Here is a 25,328-nt window from a genome sequence, read left to right as displayed (position 1 = left end):
GGTAAATCAGGGCTAATTATAGCTAATGAAGACTTAATGAGGAGTTAATTGGAATACATTTTATTTAACATATATTTTTACTTGTAAGGTTGCTTTAATTATTGTCATATGCAGATCAAGGTACAAATACATTGTATTTACTTAATGACACTTGCAGACTATCTGCAAGTATTTTTACACAGGAATGGCTGCATTTTGAAAGCCACGTCTGTGATGTGATACATAATCAGTCCTGCCTGTCATTTTGACAGCCCAAACATTTTACAGCCTGAAATTGCCAGTATTTGCCTCAGGGGAGCAGAAGCAGGGGGAGAGGAAAATGGTGTGGAAGATATGCTTCAAATGGTTAATAAAACAACTAGAAGCCAATTAAGAGTATAGAACAATATTTATTTTTGGAATACTTGAGACTTTTAACTCCTTACACAAAATAAATAAACACATAGTCTTTATAATTAATTCTTCCAAGAAGAAAAACAGACAGGATTTGCCCCAAACAGATGATGTTTTTTCCTACTATATATGGGAGGTTAAAGTAGGCTGCATCAATAATGTCCATCTCCATTGCCCATGGACTATGATGACTGATCCATGACAAAGAGATACTTGCAAATTTAGCATCCTCTTGGTTTAATGTCTGCCAGAAAACAACATTGGATATTCCAATCTTGCACTGTCTCAGTGGTGTCTTTCTAGTCTTATCCCAGTGTAATTTCTGAAAAGTCACAAGCAGATGCAGGGCTAGGAGATTGAGTTGTTGATCTTGTAGGATTTAGGCACAGCAAATAAGGTGGTAATTGTTAGCTAAGGGGGCAACTTCTTGGCATTCAGTAGAGTCCAACATTGAGTTGATATATTCTACAGCTTGAACAATGCTGAATGCCAGTGTTTGATATGAACCATGTTATGTTCGAACCATGGCTTAAATTGTCTTTGTGTTATAGAAAGTTTACCAATTTAAATGGAGTCCAGTGCCCAGCTTTGTGTTCCAAAAGCTCAAATTTTTCTTCTATTCAAATATGTTTGCAACAGTCCTGCATAAAGATAAGACAGCATTATAAGTTGTGTCTAGTGCAACTGCTGGGTCTGTATACTACAGATCATATTATGTTAATATACATAGTGCAACAAAGAACAAATCAGACACCTTTAGCAACTATATATGTATATTAAAGTACAGTAAGTACTTTTTAAAGTGGTATTAAAGGTTCTGCTTTAAAAGAAAAAAAAGATCATATTTACCTGCTGTGTGCAATGATTTTGCACAGAGCAGCCCCGATCCTCTTCTTTACGGGCCCAAGCTCTTGGCTCCTCCCCCTTATTCAGTGCCTTCCATAGCAAGCTGCTTGCTATGGGGGCACTGGTGCGTGCTTGCTCTAGAGGCTGACTCTATGTGTCTATAAGACACATAGAACCGTGGCTCAGACCCGCTCCCTGCTCTCTCCTTGTTGGATCACTGGTTGTGATTGACAGCAGCAAAGCCAATGGCTTTCAGCTATTGCTTCAGTGGTAATATATTTTAGGCTTTATCTTGGAAATATTGTCTTGAAAAAGGATTTCTTTCTTTCATGAATTTGTTAAAGAAATAATTGATAAGTCTTTTTAAAGTCATGAAAACCAATGATCAACAGTACATGATGCATGCCCTTGGTTGGAAATTATGTCTGTAGTGGGGAGTTTTTTTAATTTCAAGTTTTGCTTACATTTCATATATATGGTTACAAAGGTCTAACATCCATATGTAGCTTTAGGTACATGTGGAATTGCACTGATTTATATAACAATTCATTTTGCAGCCATACTATATAAAGTCTGCACGTTAAGCGTAATGCAGTGACTATGTAAAAATTGCAGTCCACAGCAAGGAGAGGCGGGTGGATGAAGTCACGATCTCTACATCAGCCAATCAGAGAAAGCTCTTGTATTCATTCATAAAGTAAAAGGCTTCCTATGAATGACTGAGCAGTGCTCTGCCTGACTTGAATATTGTTCTGAGAATAGGATGGTTAGTTCCCATACTGATGCAGTAAAACACGTATACTATACTGTACTTTACGTAGCTGATGCTATATACCATTTCTACAAATCTCCCATCAGGCACATCTGTTAGTAATGGAAATAGTTTGTTTTGACCTACTTGGTCCAAATGAACTATTTAAAGTCATAGCAAATCTGAAATTAGTTTATAAAGGCTAAGTTCACCATTTGCACTATGTTACATGATAGAGTCGTAACATGGGGCAACTGTAGTCCTAAGCTGGAAGTATTTACAGGAAACTGGCATTGCACCACTAATTGTGGGTGTAATACTTTGCAGGCTCCTGTAAACCAAAAAAAAATAATACACATTTTTGTTCTGCAAAAATATGTGCATTTATTATTTTTTTAAGGGTGAACTTAGCCTTTAAGTAAGCTTTGATGTCTAATTCATCCACAAAAAAAATAAAAAAATAAAAATTAAAGCCAGCATTGCAGGAATTGAAAGATGTACTTACTGATATACTGCTCCTGAAAGTTCATCTATGTAGCTCCCTGGAAAACAAAGTATTATCACATATATTATAAGTATACATCTGATTTCATAGAAAGGAAATTTGTCATTTTGAAAGCGTAGATGTAGAAGTGAGCTGCAGAAAACAAGATGTTCCATGCTAACTTTACTTATCTTACAGGGCAAACATACATTTATCCATTGTTATCATATTCATGTGCCAAAGTTATACCTCAAAGTAACTGCAGACATTCTGCCTGGTTGTTTTTGTAATAATGGACTACTACTTCTGATGGGCAATGTGCAGTCCAGGGGTCCTTTGTTCAATTCTCACCAGGGTCACTCCTTGGGGTTTATATGTTCTCCCCTTATGTTGGTGTCTTCTAGTTCACCCAGTATTCTCCCACAACTAAAATATTGCAAAATGAGTTGGCTTCCATCTATAGGCTGTCCCCAGTATAACTTTATGTCATAGTTTTTGTCTAGTCATGTTTATGTCTAGTCATAGGGTTATTAGATTATTCAGCACCTGTCTCCAAAGCAGTTTACAGAGTGGTAATCTGTATAGAGGTGCATATTTTTTGGTACTATATAGATGTAGCTAGGTGTCGGCTATATCATTATGCCATTCTGGAACATTTACAAATGAAACTATGGTTAATCCTTTTCCCCCTAGTACCCGGTAATGGGACTGCTACATCACTTCCTGTTCGCAGAGTCTATTCAGTTTTTCTGACAGTCCTTTAGCTGATACATCCCGTATTCCTGAGTGCTGATTGAACTACAACTATCAGAGAGCTGAAGAATGAGGAGGATGCTGGGAAAGCAGATATATTCTACAGCAAGGGATTGGCTCTTTCTCTTGGTGCGGGATTCAGAGCTAAACACTGCTGAGAAACAGAGACAGATTGCTAGCCTACTACTGCAGGACTCTGCACACCAGTTCAGCACAGCAGTGACACCGATTGCCACACCGGGATTGTACCAGCATCTGTGCATCGGGACTGTCACTGTCTGATCTACACACAAATATCTCTGCTTGCCACGCTGACAGGCTGTCAGGTGCTAACGCCATACATCCCTGCAAAAAGCCTTGAGCAAGAAATCCTAGGAGGCCGTGATGTCCATAGGATTGGTGAGCGGGCGGATGCCCAACCTCTTTCTGTCATTACTCTAGAGACAGTGCATGCAGACACCGTTACACTTCAGTACCAGGAGATCTTTGCTTTGAGCAGTACCACAGTCCATCTGTTTAACTTAATTGAATTACCAGTATTCACTAATTTTATGGGCCCCACCATAGCTAGCAAAAGACATCGGATACCACCATATCAGTAACTTTAAACATCACAGGACTCAAGTTGCAATCTCTAGTTCTCTTTTAAGGCCATTGCTATTTAAATGGGGGTACTTACAGTATATCTATTCACAGAGGAGTATACATCTACATAATTCTCTGCATTCCCCATTGTGGCGCCGGTTGTCCGGAGGGTGCTGATAAGTTAATAATCCTTTTCTTCCTCCTTTTGCTGCTGGTGTTGCTATTAAATGGTTGAAGCTTACTACTCATGACTGTTAACCTGCTAAATGTTGCTAATTGATTATTCCTATTTTACGTGTTCTGCTTTTATGTGTTAACTGGAGTTGTATATCCTAAACCTATTATTTCTGTGGCCTACTCTTTTGAATAAGTTTAATACAGAGGTGTTACTAAAGAATTGTGTCTCTTGCATTATTATTCTATATAGTTGAAATATGTCTGAACCTAGAGTGTCTGAGGTGTCGGGAGGCTTGCAAGGTCAGGGCAACCACTGGGGACAAACATTATCAAGTGGCCCCAGCAGGGGTAGCGCTACATAAATGAAAACATTTAGGGTCCATAGTTTATCTTTCTGGCATGCAATAAACCAGTTTTTTATATATAAATGAATTGGTATAGATTAATACGTATTTAACATATGCAGTAAAATTACAGTATTTGTAACAACAATAAACCATGTGAATTGTTGTTCCTCAAACTCAGACTCCAGAAGCAATAAAGTAAATTATCCAAAATTTGAAACTGACAACACACTAAGGTCTTTAGTAGTAGCTCTTAGTGGGGTGTAGTTCCCATATCACTAGGTATTGTGATTAACGTGCCTTGAGGATCATTGTGTTGGATGAATTGTGCAACACTTTATTTGTATGCTCCTTTCTGCACTGCAGTGTCAGAACCCCCAGTTGTTGGGTACTTTTGTATACTAAGGTTTAGCATCATACTAAAAGGGTGGACTTTTGCACAATTAAGTCTACATCGTTAGCCAACATTTTCTTTGCTACTGACATGTATTTACTAGAGTTACCAAAGACAGCACCGTTAACAGATGTTGTAAAGTTTTGCCCAGATTGGCCAAAATCCATGCAGTAGACTGCAGTCTGTCCACTGACACCCAGACTTCAGTCTAATCATTTATGTTTCCACATAAAGTCCTCCACTTCAGAAGCCAGGAAATTATGACTCAATTTTACTAACATAGGAGCAGTCATGAAGCATGTATAGCTAAGAAATAGAGGCACTGTGGCATCAATGGAACAGAAGCGATACCTATAGTTGCTGATATGCTGTACAACAGAATGGCCACTAGAGGGAAACGTTACCACATGTTATCAAATGCACATCAGCTTTAGCTACCTTCATGCCTTTGGCTGGCTGTGTGCTGAATGTGTTGCTACATAAAGCTTTGTAAGAACTGATGTATGAAAATCATGCAAAAAAACAAACAAACAACCATAAAAAAAAACCAATTTTCTACTCATAGTAACCAGTCAGAATCCTTAATTCAATTTTAAACCTGGACTGTGAACCTGGCTGCTGCAATAGGCAACTTGGACCAAGGTATGTATGCATAATTCCTGCCCGATGGACTGTTGTGTAAGCTGCTAATCTCTGTAGTATTTGGGGCTAATACAATGATCGGCGTGAAATTCTAGGTCCTGTGCCAAGTGGCTTTCCCTTCGTACATTGTCCACAAGGGGTGCTCACTCAAACTTGCTGCCATTCTTAAAAGCCTTGTATTTTAAAAAAAATTGATACAAGGTGTTCTTTGATTGGATGAGGTCTAGAGGAGGGGTGAGTGACAAGCAGGTGAGCACCCCAGCCCGCCCAACCCCCCACACCTACCCAACAAACCCCCCCTCTATCAGTTTGCACTGGGGCAGCCGGCACAGACACCTGGAAGATTACTGTAGTAGCTTTGACTACAGTTCCTTGGGTAAGAGATACGTATGCTTACATTGGTCTAAGCTGTTCACCCACCAGAGTGAAATTCATGACTCTTAAAGAGACACTAAACAACATCCTCACTCACTGACAATCATCCATTCACATCTACTACTTAATGGCCATGTAATCTATTATTTATTAAATTGCTTCTGCCTACTTATAAAGTCCCCCCCCCCCACACACACACACACACACTTTCCTTTGTTTGGAACGAGCAACGCATGTTAGTTGCGGTCATAGTGCTCTATGCACTCTACAAATTCCATAGTCCGCAGTCAATAATTCCTAGTCCATTTTGGGAGCAAGCATGAAAGGGTGGCTACGTTCCTACATACAGTATGACCTTGTTTTAGTGTCATTTTAATCCCACGATGCAGAGCTGAAGGTCAGTGGCAGGCAAAGTCAGAAAGGGGCCCCAGTGCTGAAAAAGTGTTTGTGCTCCTAGACTAATGCTCAGTACACACTATCAATTTTGGGCGGAGCTCGCTGTACTAACTATCCAATGTTATTACAGCGATCTCCCGCTGAGCTATTGTGTTCTGATAGGGTGACTGCCCCCCTGCCAGAACACACTGGTTAGTGCTGGCAGCCATAGGCTTCCAGCACTGATATAATGCTGATTTCCCAGCATGCCCATTTTACAGAAGCCGGACATTTGGCTGGCTTCTGTTGGATAGGCAGGTGTACACACAGTCCAAATGCCGGCCAATACAGGCTGATATTTGGTGCAAATGTACGCCGCTTTAGCTTTGTCAACTGTTATTTTCAGCAATAAACCCCAACCTGAGAAAGAGATAACAAATGGAGTTCATATTTATGGGAGTAATTATGATGCATGTTTAGTGCTACAATAAAGTTCATAAAATTCTTGAATCAATGTTTATATTCTAAGTGTTCATGCGTGAACACATGAACATGTACAACAGTGCCAGCTCTGTTTAGTTGAAATGTTCACTGCAACATTTTTTATGGCTAGTGGTTGTATTGTTGCTGATAATGGCAATTTATGAAAGTGTTAAAATTCCCACTAGGCATTATCAGTGACTTTCTTGGCCCTGTAGAGGACTGTTTAGTATGCAGGACATGACAGAGCTGCTGAGAACCCATAGAGCAGTTTGTTGGTGTATGCCCTCTTACATGCTGACTCTATGGCAAAAATGAAAGCCCCAATGCTGATACAGGCAGGGCCATGGATAAGGGAGTACCACCTTTCCTCCTGTACAGGGCCCAGGCCATCAGGGGGGCCCAGGCAGCTGGGTGAATTGAATGTGGGCAGGGAGAGTTATCGGCACAATGGAAGCAATTAGAAAACATTTTTTTTTTTCGAGGGGGCCCTGTCAGGTTGATTGTATGGGGCCCCGTGGCTTCTAACAGCAGCCCTGGATACAAGCAGAGTATGATAAGAAATTCCTGTATGCATCTTCACTTCCTGCCCACTCATAGGCATACATGAAAAAAGAGGCCTGGTTGGGGGTCTCAGAAATTGTTTCCTTGACGACAAAAAATAACAATCAAGGTAGGTTAACTTAAAATTGTACACAAATGCAGGGTTTCTCGTTATATAGTATTGTGTTGCAGTCAGGGACATGCAATGAATATCAAAGCGCAGCAGCTAGTCATTAGTCCTAGGTCAAGTAGGGAAGAGCTATGCTAGCCTTATATGGCTTGAATTTTATTTATTTATTTCAGGTACTTATATAGCGCTGTCCATTTACGCAGCGCTTTACACATATATACAGTGGGGCAAAAAAGTATTTAGTCAGCCACCAATTGTGCAAGTTCTCCCACTTAAAAAGATGAGAGAGGCCTGTAATTGGCATCATAGGTAGACCTCAACTATGAGAGACGAAATGAGAAAAAAAATCCAGACAATCACATTGGCTGATTTGGAAAGAATTTATTTGCAAATTATGGTGGAAAATAAGTATTTGGTCAATATCAAAAGAAGCATTTTGTCTCTCATAGTTGAGGTCTACCTATGATGCCAATTACAGGCCTCTCTCATCTTTTTAAGTGGGAGAACTTGCACAATTGGTGGCTGACTAAATACTTTTTTGCCCCACTGTATATTGTACATTCACATCAGTCCCTAACCCACAAGGGGCGTACAATCTAAGATCCCTAACTCACATTCATACTAAGGCCAATTTAGACAGGAGCTAATTAACCTACCAGCATGTCTTTGGAGTGTGGGAGGAAACCTGAGTACCTGGAGGAAACCCACGCAAGCACAGAGAGAACATGCAAACTCCAGGCAGGTGGTGCCGTGGCTGGGATTCAAACCGACGACCCTAGTATTGCCAGGTAGAAGTGCTAACCATTTAGTCACTGTGCTGCCAATTCCTGATGGATTGGTTGAAAATTAAGTTGTTGGTGGCCCTGTTGGCATGCTTGGGTGAAGGGCCCCTATTTATTGCTGTCAGTGAGAAAAGGTCACCATTCATTAGTGGTAAGTTTTTAATTACCTGAAACAGGAGTTCCTCTGGACATACTGATTCTTAGACCCCCAGACCATAGACATTGAACCCAGTTCAGCCACTAAAAGCACCCTAGAAAATGAGGTTTTGGAGCCAATCAAAGGAAGGGGCAGCATGATCCTGCAATGGGCCGATGAGCTCGGTGGGGAGATGACTAAGTGAATGTGTTACTAAGTGAGCAAGAACAGGTTGGCTTTAAAGGGTGATCTGTGAAAAGTGTTCAATATTTGAAGAACTTCTTGTTGCCTAGCTGAACCCTTGAACTACAGAAATAACATTTCAAAGCTGATTGGTTGCTATGGGCAAGAAGAAATGTTTCCTATTGCGCAGCATTTAAACTTATTTTCATGTGTTGAGGTGCGTTGCAGTACAATATTAGCCACTGACTCCACCTCCCCTGCGGCACTCTCCTATGGAGGTCTCGTCTGGTCCCATTCACCCAGACCGAGCGGCCGTAGAGGTGGTGGGGTCGGCATGCTCTTGTCACCGCTGAGCACCTTCTAGGTCCTCCCAAACCCCCCCTCTCTATCCTTCTCCTCCTTCGAGGCCCACTGCATCCGACTCTTCTCCCCCACCCCTCTAAGGATTGTAGTAATCTATCAGCCTCCTGGACCCGTATCCCGCTTCCTTGATGACTTTTCCACCTGGCTACCCTTCTTCCTCTCCTCTGAGCTACCCACCATCATCCTTGGAGACTTCAATATCCCTATCAATGTCAACAACTCGGCTACATCCCAACTACTCCACTTAACCTCTTCTTTTTCACAAACACAGTGCACACAGTCCTCCACCCACACCGACGGGAACACCCTGGACCTCGATTTCTCCCATCTCTGCATCCTCCACAACCTCACAAACACCCCTTTCCCTCTCTCTGACCACAACCTCATTATGTTCTCCATCTCCCCGTCCTCTAACACCCCCCCCCCCGAACCTCAAACCATCACCAGCCGTAACCTCCGCAACCTGAAGCTGGCCCCTCTCCAATCTGCAGCTGACCGTCTGTACGACAGTATCCTCCCACTGTCATGCCCTGACCTGGCCACTACTGCATACAACAACTCGCTATCAGCTGCCCTAGACTTCTTAGCACCCCTGACCACACGTAGCATTAGACCCTGACCGCTTCAACCCTGGCAGAACGACCACACTAAAAATCTTAAACGACGCAGTCGTGCGCTGGAGTGATTATGGCGTAAAACCAGATCCCCTCAAGCGTTCTCCCTCTACAAATCCGCCTTCCTCACCTACACCTCCACACCGCCAAACAAGCCTACTTCGTTACCCTCATCAACACCCTCTCCACCTGTCCTCGCCGGCTCTTCTCCACTTTCAACTCCCTACTCTCTCCCCCCCCACCCCCACCCAGTACCTCACTCACCGCCCATGAGATTGCCACTCACTTCCAAAATAAGATCGATGCAATCCGTAAGGACATTGCCAATGCTCAACCTACCTCCCCACCTAGCCTCCCTCCCACTATAACCCCATCAACTCTCCCCTCCTCTGACCTCGCAACCTCCCTGCCCCCCACCACAGCTAACATCCTGCACCTTATCCTCCCCAACACTCAGCTCCTTCACCACTGAGGAGGTCACTAAGGTCTTCTCAGAAGCCCGCCTCACCACTTGCCCCCTTGACCCTGTCCCCATACAACTCCTCCGGTAATCCTCCTCCTCCATCCTATGCTCCTTCACCCACATCTTCAAACTCTCCCTCTCCATTGGTGCATTCCCCTCCCCCCTAAAGCACGCGCACATCACTCCCATACTTAAAAACCCTCCCAGGACCCGACCGACCTGAACAACCTTAGACCCATCTCCCTACTGCCATTTACTTCCAAGCTGCTTGAGTGCTTAGTCTAAAATCGCCTAAGCGCCCACCTCACTGGCAACAACCTCCTCGATCCACTACAGTCTGGCTTCCGTCCCCTACACTCCACCGAAACTGCCCTACTCAAAATCACTAATGACCTGCTAACCGCCAAAACTTATGGCCACTTATCAGTCCTCTTACTCCTCGACCTTTCCGCGGCCTTCGACACAGTTGACCACCCCCTCCTCCTTATAAAACTACACTCCCTCGGCATCAGAGACTCCGCTCTCTCCTGGCTCTCCTCCTATCTATCACAATGCTCCTTCAGCATTGCCTATAATGCCACCACCTCCCCCTCCCTCCCCCTCTCTCTTGGGGTCCCACAAGGCTCTGTCCTCGGGCCCCTTCTCTTCTCCATCTACACCTCCTCCCTAGGCAAACTGATACACTCCCACGGCTTCAACTACCACCTCTACACCGATGACACGCAAATTTACCTCTCCACCCCTCACCTCACCCCCTCAGTCTCCGCCCGTATCACCCACCTACTGAACGACATATCAGACTGGATGTCGCTCCATTCCCTCAAATTGAACCTCTCCAAAACCGAGCTCCTAATTTTCCCCCCAGCCCGTGCCCCCCCCCACTCCCCACCCTCTCCATCACGACCAACAATGCCACCAACGCCACCATCATTCCCACCCCGCAAGACAAAGTCCTAGGTGTCACTCTTGACTCAAACCTGTCCTTCCAACCCCATGTCCGCAACATCTCCAAAATATGTACGTTCCTAACCCCAGACACTACTAAACAACTCTTTCACTCCCTTATTATATCACGACTTGACTACTGCAACTCCCTCCTCACCAGCCTACCTCATCACAGACTATCCCCGCTTCAGTCTATCCTGAACTCAGCGGCCAGACTCATCCACCTCACCAACCGCTCCGCTTCTGCCACCCCCCTCTGTCATTCCCTCCACTGGCTTCCGATTGCCCAACGCATTAAATTCAAACTACTAACACTGACATATAAAGCCATTCATAACGCTGCCCCAAACTACCTCACCGACCTGATACCCAAATACCACCCTACCCGTAATCTTCGCTCCTCACAAGACCTCCTACTTTCTAGCTCCCTGGTCTCCACCTCGAACCCCTCGTGTTTTGTCTTGTTACTGTATTGTCTCATGTACTGTCCCCCACTATAATGTACAGCGCTGAGCAAACCTTTTGGCGCTATATAAATAATGTATAATAATATTAGGCAGGCCATTTAAATTAATGGGCTGGCGGGGGAACTGTTCATCCTCTGATGTACACAGGCACCCGACTGAGTACGACAACCACCCAACTTACCCGACCCCCCTGTAATGAACTAGGACCACAGAGAGAGAGAGAGTACACATGGAACCCGTCGCGAGGGCATTTATTGGGGAGTTTATCGGGGTGCAGACAATAGAACAGCTAGTCCACAGAACAACACAATACACAGCAATACAGTAGGGTTCTCAGGATGGCAATATGGGCCGATAGTCCATGAGGCCCAATAGGACAGATTGGCGGGGGCACAGCAGGGGTTGGAGTCCACGGGCAAGGGTTTTGGGCAGAATTAGGCTAAGTCCAACACAGGGCATAGTTGCAGACACAGCGGGGTTAATCCAGCACACAGGATGCGGATCAGGGCAGAGAGGGTTAAGTCCAATGCAGGGCAGTGGTCCAGGCACAAGGGCTTAATCCAGTACAGAGGCTGCGGATCAGAGCAGAGAGGATTAAGTCCAACACAGGGCAGAGGTCCAGGCACAATGGGGTTAATCCAGCACCTTCTACAGCAGTAGGCAGGGGGGAACAACAAAAACAACGAGAGACCAGGGCTTGCTCTGGCATTATATGGGGAGGCGGGCATGTTGTTGTTGCTGTGGTAATCTGGGACTTGGCATTAGGTTACCATGTCAGTGGGTCCTGCCTGCTCTACGCCATCACAGGGAGCATGGCCTTTGTCTTTGGTGGGAGAGCGGGATCATGCCATGCCCGTGGAGACAGGAAGGGGGCAACAGGAGTGGAGCCTGCATGTGGCGAATCCACATGCAGGCACAGCGGGGAGGCAGACTTGCTGGTGCTCGGCCATATGGAAAGGATGCTGTCTCAGCAGGGGGCAGACTCCTGGCGGCAGCGGAGTGAGGGGACGCTGGGGGGGGAGTGGCAAGAAGGATAAAGTGGGGGGAGAACAAGCTCTGTGACACCCCCCTTTCCCCCCCTTTTTTTTTAAACTCTATCATGGGCCTGTAGAAGTCTCCTCTGGACTCCAATTTTGTACGCTGTTCTTGCTGACATTGGGGTCTCCTCAGTTTTATCTGCAGATTGAGCCAATACTGCTTCTCCTATGCTACCGATGTGTTTTCTCTTTCCATTGGCTTGTAATTTTGTTATGATTTAACTCTGCAACAACTTATGTGCACTGTGCATAAGACCCTGCATTCCTGGCCGATTTTATTGGGTAGAGGCCATCCCATGGACTTTCAAGAGGACTTTTATACTATTGCCAGTACCTTATAGAAGACCTGCTTTGGTATTATGTTTTGTTTTTCTTTTTGCTGTTGTTTTTTTTTTTTTGTTTACTCACTCTCAAATAAAAATATTATGGAACAAATAAAAAAATGAATGGGCTGCAAAGCATGTCAAATCACACAAAAATAGTGTAGGCTGTATTTATTTCACAGTGCACCTTACAGAACATCATGCGTTATGGTATGCACAGTATATTGCATATGCATCAGAGGTATGTTGGGGTGCCATTTAAAATTAAATGCACCAAAATATGTAACTAGCATGTGTTTACCACACATTATACCATCATGGGTGGTGTGGATGGGCTTTAGGTATTCTGTTGAATACAAGTCCTTTTCCACAGAACATTAGAACTGTAAAATCCTGTAACTATTACCATGCAGGGCTTTTTTTCTGTGGGAACATGGGAGAATTCAGTTCCAGCACTAAATGTATGTAATGACAAGGGGCGCTGGGGTGTGTTTGAAGATGTATTGACTCTTGCTGCCAGGGGATCTATTGTTACTGGAGGGATTTTTCTTTTTGCATGGTAGTCTTCTGGAGCTGGGGAGGTCTGTTGTTGCTTATGGGGGTTTTATTGTTGATTTATCTAGAGAGTCTATTGATGCTGACTGATGAGAGATCTGTTGTTAATGTTGGGGGTCTACTGTTGCTAGGATGGTATTTTGTTGCGGGGGGTCCATTGTTGCTGGGGAGGTCTATTGTTGCTGGCTCTGGGGGAGCTATTTTACTGCTTTTCTTGTTATCATTAACAAATGCTCTGCTCTGTCTGTTCTAAAAGGAACAGTATTGGAAGGTGGGTAGGGGTGGAACCAAGGGATGGTGCTTGGAGGTGGGTGGGGGGGTGCGGAGAAAAGAAGTGACTCAGAAGGGAGAGTTTTGCACCTATTCTCTGAGGGAAAAAAGCCCTGTTACCATGTAAACTTTCTTGTGACTTACCAGGCTTGCAGGCTGTCTCACATATTACTGGACACACGTAGCAAAACTTGCAGTACTGCAAAAGAAGATGATTTACTTGCATTAACTACATTTGTCACTGTAAAAAGGTCAGCACTTATTCATAGGTATCATTTTTTTCATTGCTCAGCAACCACTTGTTATGACAATGAAAATGCAAACTGAGTTAAACCACAGCAATCACTTATCTTCAGCTTAAGATGAACAGTGAATATGATTTCCATTTGATTGCCATAGGTTACTGCTTATTACCATATTAATTACCAGAGTTGTAGTACAGTTTAGTGTGTCAGTGTCTACATTAATGTCATGTAAGTGAAGACTGCCACCACATAATGGTGTTTAAGATTCACTTTAAGCCAACCCCAGCATTACTATATTTGTGTAAATCCATGCTCACTTTAAAAAATGACAGCTTTTTTCAATGTAAATATGGGGCTGGCTACCAAAATAGAGACAGCTAAAGGAATGCATTTAAGTACCAATATTCTGTCAGAACTAACTATGGCACCATAGAAACTAAATGCACAGCACAGTGGTTAAACAATTTTAACAATAATTTAGAATCTATTTGTTCTAATGATTTGATACAATCATATATGCAACAAGTATTTAAAGTACAGTGCTCAGCATAAATGAGTACACCTGTGATGGAGATCAGATCTATTATTTTATTTTTGTGTTGTTTTGTTGAACTCAACAGTGTGTTAAGCTGTCAGCTTGTCTGCTTAATTAAATCTATGAGTTCCTGTGCCCCACAGGGGGTGGGAGATGAGGTTGATCTCAGCAGGAATCACAGACAGCACAGTGTCCTGCAGCTGGAAAAAGTCAGATGTGTTGGCCCCAGGTGCTTGAGGTTTGGTTGAATTGAAGGGACAATATAATGTCCCTATGCTGGCAGAAAGAGTCAGAATGTTCTGAGCTTACTTCAGTGATGGACAGAGAAGCTCATGGCTGCTGCAGGTCTCTCAAGAAGATGCATTGAACTGCTGAGACAGATAGTTCAGTATGGGCTGTGCTTTACTTTCTGCACTGCTGGTACTTGTAGTTCTGCATTGTCTGTGTGGCTTTCTGGACACTGGGGCTTCATTCTACCCTCTGCTCTTTTGTCAACTGTGGATTGTGTGGTCTTGAAGCTGCGGCCAGGACATACAGACCTCTGAGGATCCATGAGTTGGTGAAGGACCTCTGCCCTCTGGACTCTCCATCCCTGCTGTGTCCCCAGTTCCTTGTGTGTATTAACCCTTTCCCTACCAGAACTCTGCCAGCTGTGCTGTGTGTGTGAACTCTGTGCCTCCTGTACTCCTCCCTGTACTGGGGTGCTTCTGAGCTGTGGCCAGACCCTACAACCCTGTTCTGGAGACCATACCTCTGGCTGTACCCTGTGTGCTGGATTTAACCCTCTCCTCCCCAGATCTCTGACCTGAGGTGGACTTGCCCTGTGTGCTGGATTAACCCTGCTCTGCCTGGACTCTTTGCCCTGCATTCTGGACCTAACCCTATTCTTCCCAGAACCTTTTGCCCTGTGTGCTGGATTTAACCCTATTTTGCCCAGAGCTCTTTGCCCTCTGTGCTGGACTTAACCCTGCTCTGCCTGGAACCATTTTCCCTGTGTGCTGGACCTAACTCTATTCTGCCTGGAACCTTTTGCCCTGTGTACTGGACTTAAGCCTTTGTCTACTAGAGTCCTGCCATCCCTGTAGTGTGTTCAGCCCTGTGTTACAGATTTAACCCTTTGCCCGCCAGAACTCTGTATCACGTACCTGGTGATGGAGGTCAATAGAGAGAGGGTTTCCATTGCGGCTAAGTTCTGGACTCCCCTGAGAGTGGGACAGCGGGAGTCAGGCCCAATGTTGCACAGGTCGCCTGTAGGAGTGCTGGTTGGTGGTCCACTCAGAAGCACAGCTGGTACATGGAGATAGGTTTGCAGACAGGAGGAGCCTGTGCGTGGTATGCAAGCCCTTCCGGGATTTAGATGTTTACTGGGTAGTCGGTTCAAGCCAAGGTCAGGTACCAGGTGGGAATCAGAGTAGACGTAGTCAGATGGGATAGCCAAGGTCATACACAGAGGAGCGAGAGAGAGTATCTGCAAGCCAAGCCGAGGTCAGATCAGGGGTAAAGCAGAGTATACAGGTCCAGGAGCAAGCCGAGTCGGTATCAGGAAATCACAGGTCACAATCACAGGAAACAGGAACAAGGCACGTGGAGCTAGAGATCATCCAGCAACTTGAGGAAGTGATGAGCCTCCTTATAAAGGCCGTCTGGCTCCAAACTGAGGCTGATGCCTGCTTCTGCGGTCATGCAGGGTACTGGCAGAAATGCCAGATCTTCCAGAACTTCTGCCGTGGACAGGACCCTGACAGTGCCCCTCCCTAAAGGGCAGCCTCCGGATGCCCTCCTGGGCCATCTTTTCAGGATACCTGGAACGAAATTCTTGGGGAAGCCTGGGGGCGTGTACATTGCCCTTTGGTTCCCAGAAACTCTCTTCAGGTGGGTACCCCTTCCATCTGACCAGGTACTGGATTTGTCTTCCCTGCCTTCTGCAGTCCAGAATTGCTTCAACCTCATATTCCATCTCCTCCCCAACTGTTATCGGCGGAAGAGGTGGTTCTACTCTCTCTGGAAAAGGATTAGGATCAGCTGGCTTGAGTAGGGAGACTTGGAAAACTGGGTGGATCTTGTATGATTCCCGAAGGAACAGTTCAAACGCCACTGGATTGATTTCCCTCTTGATCCAGAAAGGGCCAATGTACCTTGGACCCAACTTACGTGATGGGCATGGGAGTTTTAGATTGGCAGTTGATAGCCAAACTTTGTCTCCAATCTTCAGAGGAGGTTTCCTCTCCGTTTCCTGTCGTAGTGTTTCTTATAATCAGCCTGGGATTTCAGTATAGACTCTCGGAGGACTTTACAGTTGTTCTGTAGCATGGAGAGTCTGTCCTGTACTGGGGATACCAAAGCTTCAGGAATGGTGTCAGGTATGAAGGAAGGGTGGAATCCATAATTGGCCCAAAATGGTGACTGGTTTGTAGCAGAATGGACTGAATTGTTGTAGGCAAATTCTGCCAATGGGAGTAGGGATGCCCAATCATCCTAAGAAAAAGCAGAGAAGTACCATAAATATTGCTCCAAAGTCTGGTTCGTTTGCTCCGTTTGCCCGTTACTCTGGGGATGGTAGGCGGACAATAAGCAGAGTTCCACCTTCAGGGCCTTGCAGAGGGCTCTCCAGAACCTGGACGTAAACTGCACCCCTGGTTCTGAGACGATATTACTGGGCAGACTATGTAACCTGACAATCTCTTCGATGAAGGTTAGTGCAGTCTCTGGCGAGGGAGTACCCAAAATTGGTAAAAAGTGGGCCATCTTGGATAGCCGATTCACTACTACCAGAATGGTAGTAAACCCCTCTGAGGGCGGCAAATCCACAATGAAGTCCATTGCGACCATCTCACAGGGATGATCAGGAATGGACAGGGGCCTCAGCAACCCCCAGGCATTGGCTTTGTCTCCCTTGTTCTGTAGACACACTGTGCATGAGTTCACATAGGCTCTACAGTCTTGATTCAAGTTGGGCCACCAGAAAGATCACTGGATTAGTTCCATTGTCTTACGGACTCCAAAGTGTCCAGCCAGTTGATGGTCATGGAAAGCCCTGAAAACTTGAGACCTCACTTCTTGGGGTACAAAGATTTCATCCTTGTGCCAAAGAAGACCATCCTGCCTTCTAAGTGAATCTTGTTTGGGTTCAAGGCATAGTGCAGAGGCTTGCTTGATCTAAGACTTTAGGCTGGGTTGGATCAGCAAAAAATTTTGGACCGTTAAAATGGTGTTGGGGGGAGAAGGCTTCTCTGGGTTCGGGAACATGCGGGAAAGGACATCTGCCTTCCCGTTCTTGGATCCTAGGCGGTAGCTTATGTGGAAGTTAAACCTGGAGAAATATAAAGCCCATCTAGCCTGTCGAGGTCTTAGGCGCTTGGCAGACCTTAGATACTCCAGCTTTTTATGATCTGTGAAAATCATAATTGGGTGGCTGGCTCCTTCCAAGAGATATCTCCATTCTTCGAAGGCTATCTTAATCGGTAAAAGTTCCCTATCACTCACATCGTAGTTCCTTTTGGCTTGGCTCAGTTTTCTAGAACAAAAGGCTATTGGGTGAAGCAGAGCCTTTGGGCCCTGGCGCTGGGAGAGTACGGCTCCTGTAGCAACTTCAGGATGCGTCCACCTCCAGGATGAAGGGGAGTGTTGGCTCTGGATGCTGTAACACAGGAGCGGAGGTGAATAGATCTTTTAATTGCTCAAACGCTTTTTGAGCTTCCTGGCTCCAGCAAAAACGTGTATGCTGGCGGGTGAGTTCAGTAATAGGGGCAATGATTGTGGAGAAGCCCTTAATAAATTTCCAATAGAAGTTGGCGAACCCACAAATCTTTGGACCCCTTTCCTGTCTGAAGGTGCAGGCCAATCCAGGATAGTAGATACTTTCTAAGGGTCCATGGAGATTCCCTCGGTGGAAATTATGATCCCCAGTAACTGGATGGACTGGTTCTCAAGCTCACACTTCTCCACTTTGGCGTACAAGCCATACATCCTTAGAGTGTTTAGCACTTTCTTAATGTGATCAAGATGGAGTTCCAGTGAGGTGGAGAAAATCAGGATATCGTCCAGGTAGACAATCACATAAAGGTCAAGGTACTTTCTAAAGATGTCGTTCATAAAGTGTTGAAACGTAGCAGGAACATTACATAGCTCAAACTGCATCACTAGGTTCTCAAAATATCCGAAGTGTATTCTGAAGGCGGTCTTCCACTCATCGCCCTCTCTTATATGGACTAAATTGTAGGCCCCCCGTAAGTCCAATTTAATGAACACTCGGGCTGTTCGAAATCTCTGAAACAACTTGGGCACCAGAGGAAGAGGATACTGGTTTTTAATGGTAATTTTATTAAGTTCCCTGTAGTCAATGCAAGCTCTGAGAGACTGTTCCTTTTTTTCTACAAAGAAAATACCAGCCCCGGCAGGAGAGGAAGAGGGGCAGATGAATCCATTAGCGAGATTCTCATCTAGATAGTGCCAGAGGGCTTCCAGTTCAAGTTCGGACAATGGGAAAATTCACCCAAATGGTATTTCTGCCACTGGGAGTAACTCAACTGGGCAATCGTAAGACCGATGAGAAGGCAATGTGTCGGCCTTCTTCTTATCAAATAAATGAAGGAAGTCATTGTAGGTAGAGGGAACTGATTGACTGGCCTCTGGTGGAGGTTGGACTGAGAGAGATACAGAAGAATTGGTGAGAGCAGGGGCACCACAGTGTTGTAGACAATATTCTGAGGAAAAGACGATTTCCTTCTTGGGCCAATTGATCTGTGGGTTGTGGGCTTGCAACCAGGGTATTCCTAGGATGGCTGGAAACATGGGGGATCTGATAATGTCAAAATGAATAAACTCCTGATAGCCGGAGTCGGTGGTTGCAAGAATAGGAATATTTTTCTGGGTAACAGGTCCAGAACTCGGAGTAGTGCCATCCGCAAGACGTTAAGTCTCTGTTTCTTAGGCAGAAAAGGGATGTGTAAGTCTTTGGCCAATTGGATGTCTAAGAAACAGCTACAAGCTCCCGAGTCAACAACTGCCCTCAACTTGAGGTCCCTTCCAGCCACCTGCAATGAAAGTCCCGAATAGCTGAAGGTACTAAGGATGGGGCTGGCTGGACTTACTTGGTAGTACTGGGCAGTTGCATAGGATGTGGCCCGTGGCCCCACAGTGAAGACAGGGGTTGCCTTGCTGTCTGTGTAGCCTTTCTTCCGGAGTTAGGTCAGGTCGGAGAAGGCCGATTTGCAAAGGATCTAGTGGTAACACTATAGCAGGAGTGGTGGCAGCAGACTGAATGGCAGGTGCGGCTACTGGGTTGGAACTGGCGGAGGGATCCTGGTCCGCAGAAGTAGAGAGGAAGTGAAGATGCCCTTCTAGCTGGAAGTATCCTTGCTGTAGATCCTTCACTGCTAGGGTAAGTGCCGTCATCTGTTGGCACAGGGCCTCTAGTGTGGAAGCGCCTCTCTCGGCCTCAGACATACTGGCTGGATGATACTATCATGTACCCGGTGATGGAGGCCAATGGAGAGAGGGCTTCCCTTGCAGCTAAGTTCCGGAGTCCCCTGAGAGTGGGACAGCGGGAGTCAGGCCCAAAGTTGCACAGGTCGCCTGTAGGAGTGTTGGTTGGTGGTCCACTCAGAAGCACAGCTGGTGCACGGAGATAGATCTGCAGACAGGAGGAGCCTGTGCGTGGTATGCAAGCCCTTCCGGGATTTAGATGTTTACTGGGTAGTCGGTTCAAGCCAAGGTCAGGTACCAGGTGGGAATCAGAGCAGACGTAGTCAGATGGGATAGCTGAGGTCATACACAGAGGAGCGAGAGAGAGTATCCGTAAGCCCAGCCAAAGTCAGATCAGGGGTAAAGCAGAGTTGATAGGTCCAGGAGCAAGCCGAGTCGTTATCAGGAAATCACAGTCACAATCATGGGAAACAGGAACAAGGCACAGGGAGCTAGAGATCATCCAGCAACTTGAGGAAGTGATGAGCGTCTTTATAAAGGCCATCTGGCACCAAACTGAGGCTGATGCCTGCTTCTGCGGCCATGCAGGTTACTGGCAGAAATGCCAGATCTTCCAGAACTTCTGCCGTGGACAGGACCCTGACACTCTGCTATCCCTGCTGTGTGCCAGCCCCATGTTGTGGACTTACTCCTTTGCCTACCAGAACTCTGCTTTCCCTGCCTTTCAATAAAAGCCTTGTGTGCACTCCTGCTCTCCGTGTGTGTTCTATTCCACACACACCTCTGTCACAACACCCCGTTTGAAAAGTACGATTTTATTCAATATTTCAATGAACACAAAAACAATTTCTAAACGTTTGACAAAACTGAGTTTTATAGATTATTTGTTTACCTCATTACATGAAAGTAAGGTTAATAATAAAACTTGGATTACAAAATTTTCAGTTTTACTCAATTTTGTTTATGCAAAAATTAATACACACCACAACAAAAACTACTACATCTAGTATTGAGGATTTGTAAGGACAGCACCAAGTCTTCTAGGCATGGAATTAACAAGTTGATGACATATTGCAGAATCTTTTTCCATTCTTCAAGAATGACCTCTTTCAGAGCTCGGATGCTGGATGGAGAGTGATGCTCAACTTGTCGCTTCAGAATTCCCCATAGGTCTTTAAATGGGATCAGATCAGGAGACATACTTTCACCCTGTAATTCTTCAGAATTGCAACAGTGACCTTAGATGTGTGTTTTGGATCCTTGTCATTTTGGAAAAGTGCACGACGACCAAGGGCTCGAAGTAATTGTAGCAACTTCTCTTTCAATATAGAGCAGTGCATCTGTGAATTCATGATACCATTAATGAAATGCAGCTTCCTGACACCAGCAGCACTCATGATGCCCCACAGAAGTACACTGCCTCCACCACCAAGTTTCACTGTAGGCACCATGCATTTTTCTTTGTACTCCTCATCTTTGCGACGCCATACAGTTTTGATGCCACCAGCTTTAAAAACATTTATCTTGGTCTCGTCACTCCAGGGTACAGAGTCCCAGTAGTTGTCTTCTTTTTCAGCATGGGCCCAGGCAAATTCTAGGTGGGCTTTTTGTGCATTGGCTTTAGGAGAGGCTTTCTTAGTGGACGACACTCATGCATGCCATTCCTCTGCAGTGTACACCGTATTGTGTCAGGGGAAACAATCACCCCAGTTTGGCTTTCTACTTCTTTAGCTAACTGCAGTGAACTTGCATGGCAATTTTCTTTTCTTCAAATCATCAGAAGATGCTCCTATCGAGGTGTTAACCTTCATGGATGGCTTGGACATCTTTGTGAGATGGTTGCAGTTCCATCTTTGTTAAATGTTTGTATCGCTTTTGCTACAGTATTCTGACTGATAGATAAAGCTTTGCTGATCTTGTAGCCTTCAGCTTTCTTGTGTAAAGCAATTATTTTCTTTCTCAGGCCTTGTGACATTTCTCTTCCATGTGGTGCCATTGCTGTCAGCATTAAATGGGAAGGGGGTAACACTCTTTTATAATGAACTGTCTGCTGGACACCTGTTTAATGAATAATTAGACTACCTGTAGTTGAATTCTTGTTAATTAGGATTTTGTTGTCTAAAATTTAGCTTTGCTCCTAAGACTTTCATTGGGGTGTATTCATTTTTGCAACATGGTCTTAAGTGAATGTGTGCAAATTAAAGGATAAGTTCATCTTTGAAACATGTTACATGTTCCACCCGTTTATAGGGTGGAACATGTAACATGTTCCCATAGCTGCAGCCATTCCCCCAAACCCCCCCCCCTTCCCTCCTTCTGACAGATAGTACAGGGAAACTTCTCCCCATACTATCTGTCAAATTTGAAAACAGCGCAGCCGTGCGGGACTCTGCCTACATGGCGGCATCATTCATTCATGGAATCCTGTGAATGAATGAACTGCAAGTCCTGACAGCCTTAGCAGCTGTGGGGTGGTAATTTTCAATGAACTACCATAGCGCAGTGGAGCACCATGGTAGTTCATTGCAGCTTCCTGATCTACTGATCGCTGGTGCAATGCTTTCCAGGCTCCTTTGGACAAAAATAATAAATGCACATTTTTTTACTTGCAAAAAATGTGCATTTATTATTTTTGTCCAGAAGGTGAACTTATCCTTTAACAAATTTTGTTTGCAATCAATGGCCCCCATTTGTGGGAGTATTTTGTAGTATAGTGTCCCATACAAAAAGGCTGATTCTGAAGGAAAGTAAAGGTTTTCTGACAAATCTGTTGGGGTGTACTTATTTATGCTGAGCACTGTATATGTACATCTTCTCCTTGTAAACCAACCCAGTCAGTTTAAAATAGGAATAAAAGACAACACATTTGTGTATAGATATAAAAAAATATAAATACCTATTTTTTCTCTTTTATATGAGTGATCAAAGACCCTATCTCAGCTTCTTAATGATTTTAGAGAGTTGTGGGAGGAGAAGCAACAGTGCACTGAGCTTACCAGTGAATGACTGTGCTTGTCAGCACAAGTCTGATCATTAGAGGAGAGCAGGCTCAGTTCTCAGCACACCTAGGTAAATGGACCATGTTATGCTCTCATGCCTAGGTAGGTCAAGTTTTTAATAGGGAATCAGAGGGACTGGCAGAAACACCATATATTTCACACAAATGAAGCAATACAATTAGAACATGGTACAGCAAACACATATCAGGGATATGATATTTTGGGTTTACATATTCTTTAATAAATGCTTAATGCTGAATTGCAATGGCCGAAAACTCGAGTAAGCAAACAAATTTATTGGTCTAGGCCAGTGGTCTCCAAACTGTGGCTCTTTGCTTGCCTTTATCTGGCCCTTGGGGCACTTTTCCTCCCATTGATACTAGACACTATTCCTCCTACTAACACCAACAATGGGGCACTTTTCCTCCAACTAACACCAATGATGGGGCAATATCCCTCCCACTAACACCAACAATGGGGCACTATTCCTCCAACTAACACAAACAATGGGGCACTATTCCTCCCACTGGCACCAACGATGGGGCACTATTTTTTCCACTGACTCCAACAATGAGACACTGTTCCTTCCACTGACACCAGCAATGGGACACTATTCCTCCCACTAACACCAGCAATGGGGCACTATTCCTCCTAATACCAAAGAGAAATTTATTCTCACTGACACCAGGAGAAATTCTACTCCCAATGGCCACAGTCTGCCCCCCCCCCCCCCAATAGTCTAAAGAACAGTAAACTGGCCCTTTGTTAAGAAAGTTTGGAGATCCCTGGACTAGGCAACACTTCTGTGCAAAATTGAACAAACCTGAGCAAATATTGGTCAATATATAATCATTCCCAGACTAAACACCCAAAGCCCATAAATTACCTTCCACTGACCCATCTAAAATTCCCCCCTCCTTCCCCCAATTACTCAGTTCCAATAAACACTAGCAGTTGACCTGTTTCAAAATACCTCATTCTCCAAACCTCCAAACTCATGCTGGTAGAAAACCAAACCCCTAGCCTAGATGATTTTTTATTATACATTTTACTCTTAGAGTAAGAGTTTAGAGGTTCAGAGATCTCTCTGAAAAGAAAGGATGTTTCTATTATGTGGGTTTTGCTTCTGTGGCTTTCATTTGCCATACACTATATATTTGGTGGTTGATTATATACAGTACATCGCATGTTTCCATGTTAATCTGTTAACTCACCATACAAACCTTGGTTACATTTCCAAAGGGGAAAATACCTGGGCTCGTATTAAACCAAAAGGAAATGGCAACAGGCTTTGTCCATTATAGCTTCATGCATGACCAATATTATCACAATGGAATAAGCCTTCAATGTTTTCTCGCACTGATATGCAGTACCAGCTAGGCTGGTGCATCTGTACCTTACATACTGAATACATTGTCTCAGTGGTTACATCTAAAGTCAAAAATTGTACAAAAAACCCCAAAAAACAACTTATGTAGCTCTTGGCAAAATAGAAAAAAATATTCAGTACATCTTTGCAGTGCATTTCCCATGTTTCATCCCTTTGAAAATACTGGAAGTACAGAAATATACTTTTTTTCTAGTAAGCCAATGTACTCCTGATTTTATATGTGGCCTGACAACACAGTACCTATGTTTTACTGGAATCTCAATGATGTTGTCAGCCCCTTCCAGTTCTTCCCTGCTGGACTATAGAACACCTCCCCTTTCCTCTTCACCATAACATAAACCAAATGCATAAAAATAGATCTCCCTGTAACGAAGAGAGTAGATACCGATCCAACGGTCTGCTTCATTGAACACCACTCCATTAGAGAGAAATTGTTCCCTGAAGTCTCTTCAGAAGCGAACACTTCTGGGACAGTTAACCTCCAGGTCCCCTGCTGTGCTCTGTGGTCCTGACCACTGACCCCACTGAGTATTGATATAGGGTTTGGTGGGAGGATCCACTGAATACAGCGAGGCATGCAGGAGAGTCCTGGATGTGCTGATCTCTAGAGACTTCAAAGGAAGATTTTACTTCATTGGAGCAGCTTTCTGCAATGTGTGTATCAGCAGAGACAAGTATCCATTATTATCTTTACAGGAAGAATGTTATTTACACTTAATATAGAACTATAGGCAAAACTTTTTTTTTCATTTTGGATAGAGTAAGGAAGGATTATAACCTGGCAGATTTTTTTTTTCACCATTGCGATGAATTGTGTCCCGTTGCGGAGATTTCCTTTCACTTCCTTTCCCATAGTCAAACTGGAAGTGAGAGGAAATCTCTGCTAATGAAAAGAATTCCTTGGGGCCCCCAGGTCACCAGAAACGGTGTCCTCATTGGAAGATTAACCCTCTATTGCTTTTCTGGGGACAACCCAAAATTTGGGATTTTCTTTTACTTTCACTTTCAATTATGACGGTAAACAGGACAAATAGAGAGGGTAAATTTCCTTAACGGGGGCACAGACAGAAACTGACAAGTGTTCTTATTCCCCTTCACTCCATCCAAATAAAAAAAAGTTTTGTCTTTAGTTATACTTTAAGGGGAAGTGTTGTGTAGTCCAGAAGAGAAAAACTGGGACAGGGCTGATAACATTGCTCAAGATTTCAGTGCAATAGAGTCGGATTCATCAATTCAAACAGGAAGCTAGGGGCTTGCATGTCTCCCATTGTTTCCCTCTAGTAAGTTTCCCTCTAGTCACTTTCTACCACCAGATGTTTCCATCT

General features: G+C 44.5%; 1 protein-coding gene across 1 annotated transcript in view; it reads right to left on the bottom strand.

Annotated features, from left to right (window-relative positions):
* Positions 1-369: 369 nt before the first annotated feature.
* Positions 370-25,328, bottom strand: part of LOC149467492 (uncharacterized) — a 60,056-nt gene continuing 35,097 nt past the window's right edge. The window contains exons 4-6 of the mRNA XM_089671603.1: positions 13,555-13,609; positions 2,496-2,532; positions 370-1,034 (exon numbers count right to left, since the gene is read on the bottom strand). Of these exons, the coding sequence (XP_089527729.1) occupies positions 1,010-1,034; positions 2,496-2,532; positions 13,555-13,609 (117 nt within the window). The 3' untranslated portion in view covers positions 370-1,009. The remainder of the gene's footprint in view (positions 1,035-2,495; positions 2,533-13,554; positions 13,610-25,328) is intronic.

This window comes from Staurois parvus, unplaced genomic scaffold (genome assembly GCF_062004578.1).
Source record: "Staurois parvus isolate SC_StPar_1 unplaced genomic scaffold, SC_StPar_1.0 ptg000108l, whole genome shotgun sequence".
In the NCBI taxonomy this organism is placed as follows: Eukaryota; Metazoa; Chordata; class Amphibia; order Anura; family Ranidae; genus Staurois; species Staurois parvus.
This window is presented reverse-complemented; position numbering and strand designations above follow the sequence as displayed.